This window comes from Hippopotamus amphibius, chromosome 2, assembly GCF_030028045.1.
Source record: "Hippopotamus amphibius kiboko isolate mHipAmp2 chromosome 2, mHipAmp2.hap2, whole genome shotgun sequence".
Lineage (NCBI taxonomy): Eukaryota > Metazoa > Chordata > Mammalia > Artiodactyla > Hippopotamidae > Hippopotamus > Hippopotamus amphibius.
Window position 1 is genome coordinate 173,720,680 of NC_080187.1, and position 16,308 is coordinate 173,736,987.

The window sequence follows — 16,308 nt, forward strand, 5'->3', positions numbered from 1 at the left end:
CTAGGCTAAGCTATGATGTCCAGAGGTTAGGGGTATTAAATGAACTTTTGACTTAAGATATTTCAACTTATGATGGGTTTAATGGGATGTAACCCCATTGGAAGTCAAGGAATACTTGTAATTAGAAGAAAATTTATGGATTTAAATTATATTTATTAGGAAAGAAGAAATGTTGAGGATCAATGGTCAAACTTGCAACTCAGAGAACTAGAAAAAGTAGCAAGTTAAAAGAAAGTAAAGGTAGCAAATAATAAAATATGAGCAGAAAAAAAAGCACATTTACCAGCTTGCACAAGAGAAAATCAAATATATAAAGAACACCTTATCTGTTAAATTAATTGAATCCATAATTTAAGGATTATTGTTTCTCCCATAAATGAAACTCTATGCTTATATGGCTTCATTAGTGAACTTTCTGATAATTAAAAGCAATATTAAAGAGCCTACACAAATTCTTCTATAGATAGAAAAGGAGACATAAATTGCAATTTATCTAATGAACCATTGTAATCTTGATACCAAAATATGACATAAACATTGAAAAGAGAAAGCTGAATACCAGTATCACTCAGAAAATGGAAACAAAAATGCCCAACAAAATAATAGCAAATCAATGTTGCAATATATGAAAAGGATAATACAACATTCCTAAGTGCATTTTGTTCTAGAAATGAAAGCTGGTTTAACATTTGAAAATCAATTTAACTTGCAACAATTATTATTATCCCAACATATAGAGAAAAAGATTTTGACAATTCGATAAAATTCATCCTACACTCATGAAAGCAAGTCTCAACCAATTAGAAATCAAAAGAAGCTTCCTCAACAATTAGATTAGATAAAGAATATTTATCAGAAAACCCACTATAGTTAATAGTTATGGTGAAATATTGAATGCTTTACCTTTGAGTTTGGGAATAAGAATTCTACTCAACATTTTATAGTTGATTTTTTCCAGTTAAGTAGAACTTGCTCCAACAGTTGTGAGGCTCAGTGCAAAATGAAAATGCAGAACCCCAAGCTGGATGGGGAAGTCAATCTCCTGATCCCACAGGTCCACTGCCCAGACCTACAGAGGACTGGTGAGGGGGACTGGAGAGCTTCCAGACTGGTGAACCTGTGGAGATGCTGGGAGAGGGATCCCTGGAGAGGGCACGGAAGCTCCATACTTCTGCCCACACACCTGGCCCTGCACATCTCTTCCATACGGATATTTGTCTGTATCCTTTATCATATAATAAACAAGTAAAAGTAAGTGAAATGTTTCACTGAGTTCTGCGAGTCACTCTAGCAAATTAATTGAGCCCAGGGATTTTTTGTTTTTGTTTTTGGAAACTTCAATCTACAGTCTATCAGTTAGAAGCACTGATGATCACCTGGGATTGTGACTGGCGTTTGAAGTGGGGGTAGGGGTGTGAAGTCTTATAAGACTGAGGCCTTAACCTGTCCGATCTGATGCTTTCTGCTGGTAGAAGGTGTCAGAATTGAGTTGAATGGTAGGATGTTCAAGTGGGGCTGCAGAGAATTGCTTGGTGTGGGGGAAAATCTCCACACATTTGGTGACTGGAAGTGTCAGAGGTGTGCATGTTTTGTGTGAGTAATAAAGGATACTCACAGGAAAGAAAGACATAGTAGTGAAGAACTGGGTTCTCCCTATATAAGAAGGAAAAAATCTGTTTCTTTTTTCTGATACACAGTCTTTTGCATAATAGCACCAAACTACAAACAATCCCAACAACCCAAGTGTCTAATTCTAGGACTATGGATAAATAAATTGTTAGATAATCATACAAAGGAAATCTATGCATCAATGAAAAAGAAGAAACAAGGGATACACAAAGCAACACTATAGAATTGCAAAGGTATTATTTTGAGTGAAGAAAAGCAGATAAGGGAATGTATACTGTGCATATAGATATTAACAATGTAAAATTTCATTGAGTTTTAAGCTTAAGATTTTTACACTTTATTATATGCGTTGTACCTCATTTATTGGGGCAGGGGAGAAAAAGCAAAGAATCCGTAATTTTAAAGATTGAGATAAATGTCAGTGTCATCACCTGAGAATTCCACCAGGGAGGCAAGACTAGAGTATTTGGAAGATTGAGATGAAAGGAGAGAGTGCTATTTGATTTTGTAAATATATGAGAGTATTATTTTGATAAAAAGAAAATTTATATTTTTATTTTTAAAAAGAAGGGACGAGAAACTGCTCAGAATCTCAGACAAGATGAGGCTGAAGAATAATCTTTGGCTTTATCACCACCAAAGCCATTGGTGTCAAGTGAGAGCTTCTCTTGGAGTGATGCTCACAGAAGTCAGGTTCAAGGAGAAGAGGGATGAGAGATGAGGAAATGGAGACAGTAAGTGTAGACAGTCAGCTAATCTGATTATTAAGGAGAGTAGAAATGTAGAAATGGGCTGGTGGAGATGTGGTCTTCAAGAAGACTATATTAAAATGGGAAATAGTCACTCTACAGATACATGGACAGCTTATTATAAGAGTATGCCAAAAAAAAATTATTTCAGGGAAGAGTGTGCATTCCTGTGGATTCTCTTTCCAAGAGGCCCAAGACTGAAAACCAAGACCCTCCACATCACAGCTATCCCTTGTGAATCCACATGAGGGAAGCTCTGGGCTGTTCCGAAGAGCAGACTGATCCACAGACACACAAAAGGGCGGCCTAGGGTCCTGGACAGAAGGAACAGTAATCTCTGCAGTCGGGCTATGTCACAAGACTTCATTCTCCATAGGACCACTTGGAAAGACGTTCTGGGTGCTCACAACTGATTCTTTGAGGTGGGAAAACAACGAAGATGCCCTTATTCTAGATCCCCAGCTGCAGGGTTCAGGTAAAGGCTGCAGGTGCCTGGGGAGCACTCTGTCTCCACAGCACAGAGGTAAGTGGCTGAGTCTTCGCGTTTAGGGACTTCGATGTGCAGAGAACTTCCCTTCTTTAACAGGGTGGCTCTTAGTCTTTCTTTCTGTTTTTCATCCCCAACTGAGGAAAGGAGGAAGAGGAATTCGGGGCCCTTCCCAGGATCCTGTCTATACCACTGTAGCCCTCTAAAACTGCTGACGGTGTAGCTGCAGTTGAGGCTGGGACTGTCTCTCTCCTGGGTTTTCGGGGTCTGAGGACTCTGCTCCACCTGGTCGTCTCCACTCAACCCTGTTCAGGAAAACAAAATCAGAAATGATAACAAAGCTTTCAGTTCAGCAGTTCTGAAAAATTCCAACAAGAAACCTGGGACGAGCTGAGACTGGACCCCTGTCTCTCTTCTCCCCAGCTGTGGATAAATGTGCCCGTATGGTTCTCATCTCTTAACCTCCAGCTCACAGCCAAGCTGAAGCCACAAGACTATGAGTGCACGTTCCAGCACGTTCTCCATCCTGGTATCTCACTTTTGATACAGTTTTAATGATTCCAAATCTTCTCCCCTGAGGAGCTGCTCCTGTGTCTTGGTTCTCCTTCTCTAACGCACAGGAGAGCCTTTCTGTTGGTGGCTCAGCCAATCAAGAGCAAATCCTCTAGTCACTGTCCTGCCTTTGAAGGTGAAGGCACTGGAGGAAGGCGAGGAGTGGAACCACTGCCACCTGGTGGCCACCAACACAAACACTTCACATGACCCACTCCTGCCATCTACAAAGACAATGATCGAGGGAAGGACATTTTTTATATTGGTGGGCACAGTGCATATGAGGTTTAAAGCAGTAATCAGAGAAGCCTTCTCTGCCTGCAATTTGAATCATTTCATTGTTCCTTAAATGGCCTTTACAGCTAAACTGCTACCAGAGGCTATAAGAGTTGAACCCAAGCCTAGTTGTAAGGGATTGTGTTTCTCTTTATAGGACACAAGAATCCCAGCAGGTAAGACCTTAAAAGGACTAAAGAGCTGAAAAAAGCTGGGGGATAGAATAGGTGTGGATATGCTTCGAAGCCTCTTTGACAGAGAGTTGGGAAGATAAGTTAAGAAATCTATTCCTTCAGATAATTTTTGGCCTGGCAGGGACCAAGTGTAACTAAAACTCAGGGTCATGAACTTGATAGATCTTAGGAGGACAGGACAGAAGCACATGGCATAGGGAAAGAAGAGGTCTCCATTCTAGACCTCAGAGAGATCAGAAAGTCACGGGGCAGCATGGGGGGCAGGGAGATACATGTAGCAAAACTAGCATTGCTTAATTTGTTTGATTCCATGATCTCCACTGGATTCTGTCACTGAACATGTGTTTATGTTGTGGAGTTGACAGCTATTTATGTAAGCTCTCTTCAGACCTGTCTGAACAGCACACTCTACCCCCCATTTACCTACAACCCAGAAGAGCATCAACTCTCAGATGCACTGTTTTGATGTCACTTCATCCCTCACCCACTCAGTGACGAGAAAAATTAAGCTGTGCAGAATTTATTGCACTAACAGTGTAAGTAAGGGGTTTGTTGTTCTTTGACGTTTTCTTTGAAAATTTGATAAGTTCTCAGTGACCTACAAGTCGTTAAACTAAATTGTATCCATTGTTCATCCTTTGATTTGATTTATTCTAGCCACACTTTGCAAACTCTGACTCTTACAAATCATATTTAAAAGGCAGTTTTTCTCTGTTTCTCACAGTGTATCTCAGAAAGAAGGTGAAAAAGAGAACGGCAAGATTAACGCAGGAGCTTTTTGTAGGACAGACACTAAAAGAACCCAGGAGCTGAATGTGTGATGTGTAATGGAGCCTAAGGAGATTACATAGAGTTGTGATTTTTATGAAATTTTCGTGAATTTTTAAAAATAATTTTAATTCGAAATAATGATAGATTCATGGAAGTTTCCAAAAATGTACAGGGGGGCTCTGTGCACTCTTTACCTGGTGTCCTCCAGTGGTATCTAAACCAGGAAATTAACACTGATACAAGCCACAGGGCTTATTTAGATTTCCTGGCGTTTTATATGCAGTCGTGTGTGTGTGTGTGTGTGTGTGTGTGTGTGTGCAGTTCTGAGCAACTTTACACATGTACAGATTCATGTATTCATGTATATCGCATGTAGACATTCACTACCACAATGAAGATGAACAACTGTTGAATCACCACAAGGCCTCCTCCTGCCACCCCTCTGTAGCCACACCCACCCCCTCCCTAGTCATTAACCCTGACAATCACTAATCTGTTCTTCATCCCCACAACTTTGTTACTTTAAGAATATTATAGAAATGAAATCATATAGAAGTAACCATTGAGATTTTTTTCACTCAGCATGAGTAATGAAAGAATGAGATAGGTCTCCAAGTTATTGCGTGGATCCTATTTGTTTCTGTGTATTCTGAGTAGTAGTCCACGGCATCGATGCACCACAGTTTGCTTAAACAGTCACATCTGGTTTCCATATTTTGGCGGCTATGAATAAAGCTGTTATGAATATTCAGGTACAGATTTTTGTGTAAATAAAATTTTATATGTCCAAGTGTGCAATTGTATGTTTAGTTTTATAAGAAACTGCCAAGCTATTTTCTAGAGTGCCTGTATCATTTTATATCCCCATCAGAAATATGAGTGATCCAGTTTTCCCCACGTCTAGCAGAATTTGGTGTTGTCACTATTTTTTATTTTAGACCCACTGATAGTTGTGTAGTGATATTTCCTTACGGTTTTAATTTGCATTTCTCTGGTGGCTAAGGATGTTGAACATCTTTTCATGTGCTGATTTGCAGTATGTATATCCTCTTTGGTGAGATATCCATTTGAATCTTTTACCTATATTCTAATTGGTTGTTCATTTTCTTTATCCTGTAGCTTTTAGAGTTCTTTATATATTCTAGATACAAGTCCTAGGTCAGATACACTTTGTAAATATTTATCCCCAGTCTGTAGCTTATCTTTTATATTTTTAACAGGGTCTTTGCAGAGGAAAAAGTTTTCATTTGTTTCAGTTACGGGTGTGTGAGTGTGTGTGAGAGAGAGAGAGAGAGAGAGAAATACTTCCATTGTCAAATCTAAGATTTACTTACCCCAGGCTTGAAGATTTTCTGTGTTTTTTTTTAATCAAGTTTCATGGTTTTATATTTTACATTTAAGTTCATGATCCATTTTGAGTTAATTTTTATAATGTATATTTTTTGAAAGATTTTTTTAAAGAGGAATATGTCATCTTTGTCTTAAGCTTTACCTATTTGCTGTTATCAAGTAACTAGTTCAAAGCAACATAACCAAAATGTAGCTTGAGGACTTCTCATAGAAGAGTGAAAAACATTTTTTACTTTGAGCCTGTGAGTTTCCCTTTTTATACTTGCTGTGATTTCTCTACCTAAAAAGTAAAGTTAAAAATATAGTTCAAAACCAAACCCTTCTCAGCTCATCAGCCTCTGAAATCCTCTATCATGTATTACAGGGTGATGTTTTCTACTATAGATTTGGAAAATGGTTACATCTGTCTTATGATCAAGGATAACTGTAATCTTTCCGAACATCCACATTCTTTTAAGCTTTAACATTCTCTGAGAAAAAATGCCTATCCATCTTTGTCATCAAACTGAACTAAAAGTGAGATTCTCCTCGTCTGTAGCTTCTTTTCTATAGTTGAGCATGTGTTTCTTGAAGAAGAAAATATTCTCTACAAATTGTCCCAAGAACGAAAATTCCCTCTTTCTGTTATTACTTTTTGCTAAAACTACATGCTTCCATCTACCTTTTTTCGCAGCCACCTTTCCGAGGTCAAATAGCTCATTTCCCCAAGGATGTAGTGATCCTTCTTCCTACTGTCCCAGGGGCAGGATCCTGATTTTGCTCTCATAGGGGAGTTAGGAGAATTTTTTATATACCAATATTACAATTGAGGATGATACTTACTAAAAGTTTTCTTAAGGGCTGAGAATCCAGGAGCTTAAAAGGGTTCTTGATTGAAATAATTCAGCTCTTGGAAACAGAATCAGGAAATCAGAAAAACAGACAAGACACTTTTCTTGTCTTAGGCTAGGACTCCCAATGGTAGGAATATCTACCCCAAAACTAGGTCACTAGACTTCAAAGAAAAAATATACAAAGAAGCAGCACAAGTCATGGCAATGGGAAAGATAAATAGAAACAGATAGTTTGACACCATCCAATTATACTCATGGGCAACATGTAGTGTATAGAGAACACCTATTCTACACAGGTCATTTCCTTTAAGCCCAAGAAATTGGGATGGAAAGGAGAGGTATTGAGACTCAAAGAGAACTAAGTTAACTGTGATTTTCTTTCAGCCTGGACCACTCCTCTACTCTCTGCGCTCTACCACTCTTAGCTTTATAGGACTCATATCTTTAGCCACAGCAAGTAAATATTTGAGGCTGAAATTCTAAGATAAAAACTCTGGAGATGAAGGCAGAAAAGAGATAATACAGGGGTACATCACCACTAAAAGAATCACTGATAAGAGGAACTTCCAAGTCCACAAGAAAATGAATTAGATATACACCTTCCTATAGACTCACTCAGGTGATAAAGATGGCCCTGTCTATGCCAACAAGTGAGATATCATCTAATTGCAAACCTGGAAATAGTACCATTTGAAGAAAATCTGTACAAACAGAAAAGGGATTTATGGCACATGGAAAAAAAGTATTCTTATGGTGATGAGAAATGGACAAATACAAGACATAATTGATTCACAAATATCTAACAGCATTCAAAGGATAGAAGCTCTACATCTGCTAATATTATCAATTACTTTATTCTTCAGTTAAACTATATTTAATGTGCAGCCACTATGTGCCATGTACTATGTAATGTACAATAGATACATGTTTCCTGACCCTATGGAGTTCACAGTTACAGGCATAACAGGAATTTCAAAAGTCTATACATATGTATAGATATAGATGTAGATACATAAAAGCATATTAATTGCAACATTTCCTTTTGTCTTGGATTTTGAAGGTAGTCTTCAATACATGAGAACACATGGAGAGAGTCCACAATAGGTACTTGTGGACACTTATAAAATATGTATGAAGCCCATTGTTTTTAACTTTCCTTAGCCTATTATGCACAGTAATGATATATGAGAAAACTGGTAACTCACTAAAGAGAGCAAATAGAAGTGAAGCTGGGATGGTACGTCTTTTTCACTCTCCCTCAAGCCAAGTTAGAGGAGATTCAAAAGATTGGCTCAGAGAGTTTGCAATGAGTCCCCTGGAGTTTGGAGGATTTATAGGGTCACACTAGGTGCCAGTGACAATTTCTCTCACTTTACTATATTTATGGCCAGAATGCTGATTCCTCTGTTATTTTTATCTCTGTATATATGTGACAGAAAGGTGTCTCATACTTTTTAAATTGAGTGAAAGGCTAGAGAAAGTAGATGTTGAGGCCTGGTACAGACTCATGTAGGTATGAATAAAACAACAGAGAGAGAGAGAGAGAATAACACAAGGGCAGGAGACAGTCTGGAGCTAAACCTTGCAGACGTTCAACAGTCAAGGATTGGAAGGGAGGTGAAAGTGAGTGCAGGAGTCAAAGAGGAAACAGCCCAAGAAGTACGTACAAACCTCAGAGAGTCTTCTGTCAGAGAAGAAGTTGCTTCTCTAAGAAAGAGAGAAGCTTTCTCTAAGGAAGAGAGGGTTTGAAGCAAGAGTAAATGCTCACAATTCGTGTGTCAAAAGTTTCTGAGAGGTCAGCTAGGATGAGATTTGGAAATTTCGGTTGATTTACAGCACAGAGGTCATTAGTACTCTTTGAGGGCTTAGCTAGTGCAGGAATTAAAGCCAAATTTATGTATACCTGTTAATCCAGAAAGTCTAACATATATGCCCAATAGTAGTGTGTAAATATGTTCACCAAAAAACATGGATAAGAATATTCATAATAACATGACTGATAGCAGCCAAAGACTGGAAAAATCTAAAGAACCACTTAAGCAGATGGCTAAATAAACTGTGCTATATTCACACAGCAATGAGAATAAACAAACTGAACTGCACACAGCGTGGATGACTCTTAGAAATATGATATTAAGAGAAGAATCTGGACAGAAAACAATCCAAACTATGGAAATCTATTTGTACAATGTTCAAAAACACACAAAACCAATCTATCTATGGGACTGTGGTTTCCTCGGAAGGATGGTGGTGACCAGAAGAGGATATAAGGGGGCTTCTGAAGAGCAAGACTGCAAGCAAGAAAGAGCAGGAGACCCAGCTTCAGTCTCTGGGAGATCCTAAGTCCTTCAAATGAAGCTTCCCAAAGTCCTTTTTCTAAAACCAGGACAGATTTGGGGTGCAGGATAAGTATCAACTGAAACAACACAGGTTGCAACAGAGACGTCACTGAGGTTTGGGGTCTTTCTGGTTTTATACCTTTGCTAATCACGTACCAGAGATCCAACATTGGTTGACTTCCATTTTCCAATCAGATATATCCCATGTCCATAAATTCCAGTTTATTTGCAATGAATAATCTAGAAATACCCTCAATGTCCTGCTAAGGTCATTCTAGATGAGAATTTAGTACAGAACAACTCCTAAAATCTCCCCCTTATATTTCAAGTATAAATGCGATTACTGTGTCCATAAAGAGGCCAGCTCAGGTCACCCCAAAGGCCTCAGGGGACCTCAGAGGAGGCAGAAAACAAGTTGCAGACACATTGTTAATGCATTCCTTCCCAGATGGCATTGATTTATTTATTGGCAAAATAATCTGATAGAGATATTAGAAAAATAGAGTTATGTGACAATCGAGAAAATTTAAAATAACCGTTATGGTAAGATAGCTCATTGATTTTTTTAAAATTAATTAATTAATTAATTGGCTGTGTTGGGTCTTCTTTGCTGCACGCAGGCTTCCTTTAGTTGCAGAGAGCCAGGGCTACTCTTCATTGCAGTGCGCGGGCTTCTCGTTGCAGTGTCTTCTCTTGTTGCGGAGCACGGGCTCTAGGCATGTGGGCTCAGTAGCTGTAGCTCGTGGGCTCTAGAGTGCAGGCTCAGAATTTGTGGCGTACAGGCTTAGCTACTCTACGGCATATGGGGTCTTCTCAGACCAGGGATCGAACCCAAGTCCCCTGCATTGGCAGACAGAGTTCTTAACCACTGTGCCACCAGGGAAGTCCCGATAGCTCATCGAATAAGGAAACAGGATATGATTTGGGGGGTATTAGGGGCCAAGTAGAGACTAGTGACCATGATTTTACAATGGCTCCAGTTTGAGCTGTTATGCAATCTTATCCAAAACATTTTAGATTCCTCACACTTTGAAAATACAAATAGATTGAAATAATTTTTAAACAAGATAGGTCATTGATTATTTTTGGTCTGGTGTTTAAAAATTTTTGCTAAATGTTGAGAATCCCCTTTTGAGTATCTCTCACCAATACCGCTTCCTGCACCAGATTCTAGGATATATTTTTCCTGTTTCAAATCTTTGATTTATTCCCTTGTAAACTACTTGCATCTATTTTCTCCATTAAAAGTTGTCTCTGGAAGATTTTACTAACTTACTTCCAATACATTAAAAAAAATTTAATTGTTTAACTAGTTAATTACTTGATGACTTGGCTACATAATTCTATTGTTTCTCTCTCTCTCTCTCTCTCTCACACACACACACTCATGCTTTCTTTTCTGGAAAGTTGTTCTGTATTGGGGTCATTGCAATTTGTACAGTCGGGATAGAAAATCCTTACACAAGGAAGAGTACCTTTCTTTTTGGAATTCCAGATGAAAACAAATCCACTAGGTTAATTCCCATCTAACATCACCAAACAATAGTGCAGAGACATTACTGTTTTAGATGTGCTATGACAGCTACTCTGCACATATGTGGTGCAGAATTGTCTGAAATTGAGGCCATCTGGAGTCGTTAGGAGCTAATGTGCAGAGGAAAGCCTTCATATGAGAGAATTTTGTGAAACAGGGAACATATGAGTGTTTATTAATTGCACAGTGAAAATGTACTATACTCCAGGGTCACAGAAATGACCGGGGAGCCCATACCAGAAAGACTTAAAGATAAGCTCCTATTCAACTCCTGGGAGTTATCAAGGAAATCATCAAATACATGTGTGTTCATTTCAGCATTATTTGTTACTATGAGTCAAACAATCTAAAAAGCTAGTAAGATGGAATTCACCAAAAAAGTATTACAAAATCATGCATTGGAATATCACCATTAGAATGTGTGACATTGATCTGTAAATAATGGTGTGCAAATAATTATTTCACAATATACTGCTGGGGAAAATGCAGAATAGAAAACATCCTATAAGATATGATTCTATAATAGAGTTTTTCTCAACTCGTAGAATTTGTGAGGTTATTTTATTTTATTTTATTTTTAGCATTCCTTCTTTGGATATTTTAGTTTTTTCTACCTTAAAATGCATAACGTTGTAATCACATATAGAGAATGTGACCAGGTGGCGAGGTTAGTTGTGAGGAAACTGAAGAGCTTCAATTCTCCTTGGCATCAAGATTTGTGGTGACATTTATTCTATGAACATCATTCCAAGTTATTCACAGCACAGCATGAGGCAAGGGGACAAGGAAGGTCCAAGAAGTACCATTTCAGAGATACTACACATCTCACACAGTGGCCAGACTTAGCTATGCATAAATATTGGTGCAGTGAACAGAAAAGTCTAACAATTCAGGTGCAGATGCGGCCAAATATTGCCAATTTTTTTTAACCAAATCTCTTACTTTAATATAATCATCATAAAAAAGTTTTAAAATTTTTTTGGCAAATGATCTACTTCAAGATAAAGAATTGAAGATAAAAATGCTCTTGATGAATGACACTATTAGACATGTCCTCTGAGCCAGAGACAACATTTTCCTTAGAGTGAGGTTTCCACGTCTATCCCCTGCCCCTGCTGACACAGCCCTGCCTTTTCCCGTCCTTACTGAGAACCTCACTAAGGTGTTCACAGCTGGGGGATGCCTCACGTTGAGATCTGAGGTTTCTGCAGGGCTCCCAAAGGCACCCGCATCACTGTGGTCTCTCAGAGCACAGAAATACACCGCTGAGTCTCCGAGCTGCAAGGCTGTGATGGTGAGGCTTATGGAACTGGCTGTTTTCTGGAAGTTCAAAAAATACCGACCTTCTGTTGTATTCAGCTCATTGTAAGAGTCCTGATGAATAAGGAAAATCATTTCCCCACTTGGTGGTTGTTTGTACCAGAATAAATAATAACTATAACTACTAGCTTCATATACACAGTCCAAGATTGCATCCTCCTTCTCCAGCAGAGAAATTTCTGACTGGTTTTGAGTTACTTTCTGGGCCAAGATGGATCCTGGGGAGAAGAAATAATATACAATTATATATGTATATATATATATATGAACATATATTAGATAGATAGATAGATAGATAGATAGGTAGATAGATAGATATAGATAGATAGAGACAGAAAGAGAGAGACAGAGAGATAGAGAGAAAGAATTAGGTTGATTCTCCTGGTGGAACCCAGAGGGCTGCAAGGAGCCAACATAGGACTGAGTTCTAATTCCTCTAACTGTTACTCAAACTCTCCTAAACCCCCCCAGACAATAATACCCTGCTACCCCCAAACATGGGAGCTGAGCAGAGCTGAGTCTATTGGCCACCATCCTCCCCAGCCTTACCAAGGCACACAGAGGCTATGACAACTCTCAGCAGGCCAGGGAGCCCCATGTTGGAAGCTCTTCCTCTGAGTGAAATGCGCTGTGTTCTGTCTCAGATTCAGGGCTAAATGCCTGGCCTGTGCCTGACATAGCACGTGCACGATTACTGAACTGTGAGTCGCTTCTGCGCCAGAACAGGAAGTGTAACTTGCTGATATCAGTTCACCTGTGTCATGTCATGGCTTGTTGACATGGTTGGTGAGTCTAAGCTGCCTATTTAGACTTATCATACTTCACTTGACAGCAATTATATCAGGGCTGCAACCATTTGCCATATTCAGCCAATGCATCTAGGAGAGACATAAGTTTCATGACCAATACAATTTAATATGATTATTATGACTTCTGAGAACAAATAGTCATCCATGTTTTTGTATGGCATTTTTTTTTCTAGCCTGCAGCCAAAATCTACAGTGAAATACGCTCACAGATTTTTCTTCCAGACAGGAATATAAAAATATTTACTCTCAATCATTACAACTTTTCTTCCTACACTCCAGGGCATTGATTTCTGGGGAAATTTATACTGGATAAAATTCCTGTCTGCTTAATGCCATCACAGCAAGTTTCCTGATAGACAAATTCATCCAGCTGTATGTGTCTAACAGCAATCAATAGTCTGTGCTAGAAAAATCTTGCATTCAAATATCGCACCCTAGAGTCAAAATGAGTACAGAGTCAGCAGACCATGCATTCTTATTTCCTTATACCAAAAATGTAGCCATTCAAAAATCACAAATGTCTTTTCATCCCACTGCTGCAGCAGCTCAGGCTCAAAGGTTTTCACACGGAGAGCATCTCCTTAATAGCGCTATGTCTCAGCCGCATGGAGGTTAGTATATGATTTGCTTGGCCATCTGTGCTGATTTATGACTGTAATTCAGCTGATGCAGCTTTTAATCATCTATTTCTTACCTCTTCCTTAAATGAGTATATTAATTTCGTGACATCTAACATCCATCTTACCTTATGAGAAAACAGATTTTTTTTAAAAGTCAGTCTGGAGAAAAGAGGAATCTTTCTGGCTGAACAGGAGCACTTCTGGGGATCACATCTTGGGTCTTCTCTAAGACTGACATCCACCCTATTCTCCCTGTAGAGCAAGTCCCACTCCCCTGGCTTTCTAGGAATGAGACCTGAGCTTGATTTATTTTCCTGGAAAACTCTAAATAATCTAAACTCTGCCCAAGGAGAGACTATACCTCTTCCTCCCAAGGCTGCTCACTTCAGCCCTCCTGCTCCCCTTGGGTTTGTGTTCAGCTCCCCCTGCTGCCCCTCTCACTGTGTCCCTCACAGCACAGTAGTACACAGCCGAGTCTGAAGTTTGCACTGCGGATTTCCGCAGCTGGAAGGAGCTGTCAGTCTTAACAAGAGTGGCCTGAAAACCTTGATGCTCTGTCCTCTGGTTTGCCTTCAGGCTCTTCAGAAGGAGTTGAAGAGGTTTGTTGAGATACTGGACATACCAGAAAAGATAGGGATCTGAACCAGTGGTCTGGTAAGTGCAGTTCAGGGTCATAAGAGTCCCCTCTGAGAGAGTCACTGGGCCTTCTGTCTGGTTCACTGAGTCTCCGTTGGTCCCTCCTACAAGAGAATCACTTCGTTATGGTAGAAATGTATAGGAGGAGAATTTTCAGCCAGATAAGAAAACTAAAAGTTACCTATCATTATAGGAAAATGAAAAATCATGAACATTTAGGATAAAATGTACTTACTGAATATTAAGAGGATCACAAGAACTGAGTGAGCAGCAGAAAGCATGTTGGCAGAAGAAAATAATCCTGGCTCCCTAGAATACACCAAATCCAATAGGGCTAGTCTGCAGCTGGGTGTTATAGAAACTCCTCACTCAGAACCTGAGAGCCTCCTTCGGCACAGCAACAGTAATCTTTCTTGTGGCTACAAAGTAGGCAAGTCAAACCAGTGCCTGAATACAGACATGAACCACATCTGAAGGAAGCCCCGCCCTCTGGTGGTCATCCTGAAAATTGCATCACAGTCATGTCTGACCCATTCCTCCTGATAATAGTTTAAGGGGTAGATGTAGGAGAATGGGACAGGCCTCTAAGAAGAGAGTCCTAAACACAAGCATGCTCAGAGAAACATTCAAGTATTACTTCCATTGTTTATATATGGTACAGATACCTATAGCTTCCTAAATAATCCCAGGTATAACTTTAAGGGAATAGTCAAGAGGGTTTCTTCCTTGCATAGGTCTCCCCGGATCCCATGGATAAGAGAAACATCCCTCTGCATAGAACATGCTCCCTACTCTCCTCAATCAACATGCCGTGGAGGAAACATTGTCTAATGCCATTCTCAGATCATCTGCGGTTGAATGATCTGCTTTTCTTCCCCATCATCATGGACTGATATATTTGTAAAATACAATAAAAATAAATTACTGCAGCTTCTTTTTCACTGATAAAGGTACGGTTGACCTTCTAACTAGAAAACTGGAAAAATAAATGGAATAAATTTTGGACATGGACTACAGGTAGCACAGAGATAAGCAGAACAGATGAGCACTCATGTTGCCCAGCTTACTTCATGGAGGCAGTTTCTAGGCACCAGTGCAGGAAGGATTTACCAAAAATAGCCCATCCATCTCACTGCAGGATTGAGATGGAACAGGAGTTTGGGGATCCTGAAATACCTAGAAATGGTGGCCAGTAGACCAGAGGGGATGGTTGAATACAAAGAGAGAAAGAAAATGGGGGAGAGGGGGTGGAGTCCTTTTCTCTCTGGCTACTTATCTGCAACAAAAGAGAGGAAATTCACGGAGTTTTGTCAACCACCCTGAAAGGGTCTACTTTGGGGCTCCTGCACCACAATTCGATGACAGTAGCCTTACACCTTTAGCCTTATGGGGGATAGGTGACCTTCCTTAGGCAACACCTTAGTAAAAACAACATTTTTATACTTTTTGTCACACTCTTGTTTTAGTCTAACTATATTCTTTTAAAAAGTCAGGTTTAGATGCTTAACATATTAGCCAGGCGCTGTTCATTGCAGAGGAACATGTGTGGTATTTATCTGTCTCCTGCTTCGTTGTTTTATTAGGGAATTCAGGAATTTCAATGACAAGTACTGTTTGCTCACAGTCTGTCAGAATGTTTGTCTAGTTTCCTGTGCAATTATTTGTGCTAGTGAGACATATCCAGCAGATTTAACCGGGTCTGTTCATAGCTTGTTCTTTCTCTAGGATTGGGTTTACTTTATGCAAAGTATGACTGTATTATAGTAAGATGTCAAAACATTGTTCCTTGCTCACATAAACCATTTTACGGCACGGGGACTGTGTCGCTGCAGACAGCTGTGATGTTGCCGCACACAGGCTCTCAGGGCAGTGCTGTCAATCTAGGAACGATGGCTATGACTAAGTCAGCTGAACACAAGAACAATCTTCTTCAAATGATACATATTCAACAACACGCCAACAAAGATTTCCTCCCCAGTTAAAATGAACATTTTTTTAGCTCTTACCACAATTACGGTTGTGAGAATAGTTACCATGCTGGCAGGACTCTCTGGCTCAGCAGATCGCCTAGGTGCTCTTAAACTACTGTACATGTTCCAGAATCCCTAGACTCAAGGATTCATCCTGGACATTTACAGAGTTGTCCACAATGTATAAACCAAAACCAGACACAATTCCCATCTCAAATTGCTTTCAGTTGAGTGAGGAG

General features: G+C 39.5%; 2 gene segments (V, D, J or C); both read right to left on the reverse strand.

Annotated features, from left to right (window-relative positions):
* Positions 1-2,823: 2,823 nt before the first annotated feature.
* On the reverse strand, positions 2,824-3,393 carry LOC130844598 (T cell receptor alpha variable 20-like). The segment is given in 2 exon segments: positions 2,824-3,170; positions 3,339-3,393. Coding segments are annotated over 2 exon segments (399 nt in total).
* Positions 3,394-3,474: 81 nt separating this feature from the next.
* On the reverse strand, positions 3,475-14,380 carry LOC130844599 (T cell receptor alpha variable 18-like). The segment is given in 3 exon segments: positions 3,475-3,595; positions 13,825-14,203; positions 14,335-14,380. Coding segments are annotated over 3 exon segments (546 nt in total).
* Between the last annotated feature and the right edge of the window lie 1,928 nt (positions 14,381-16,308).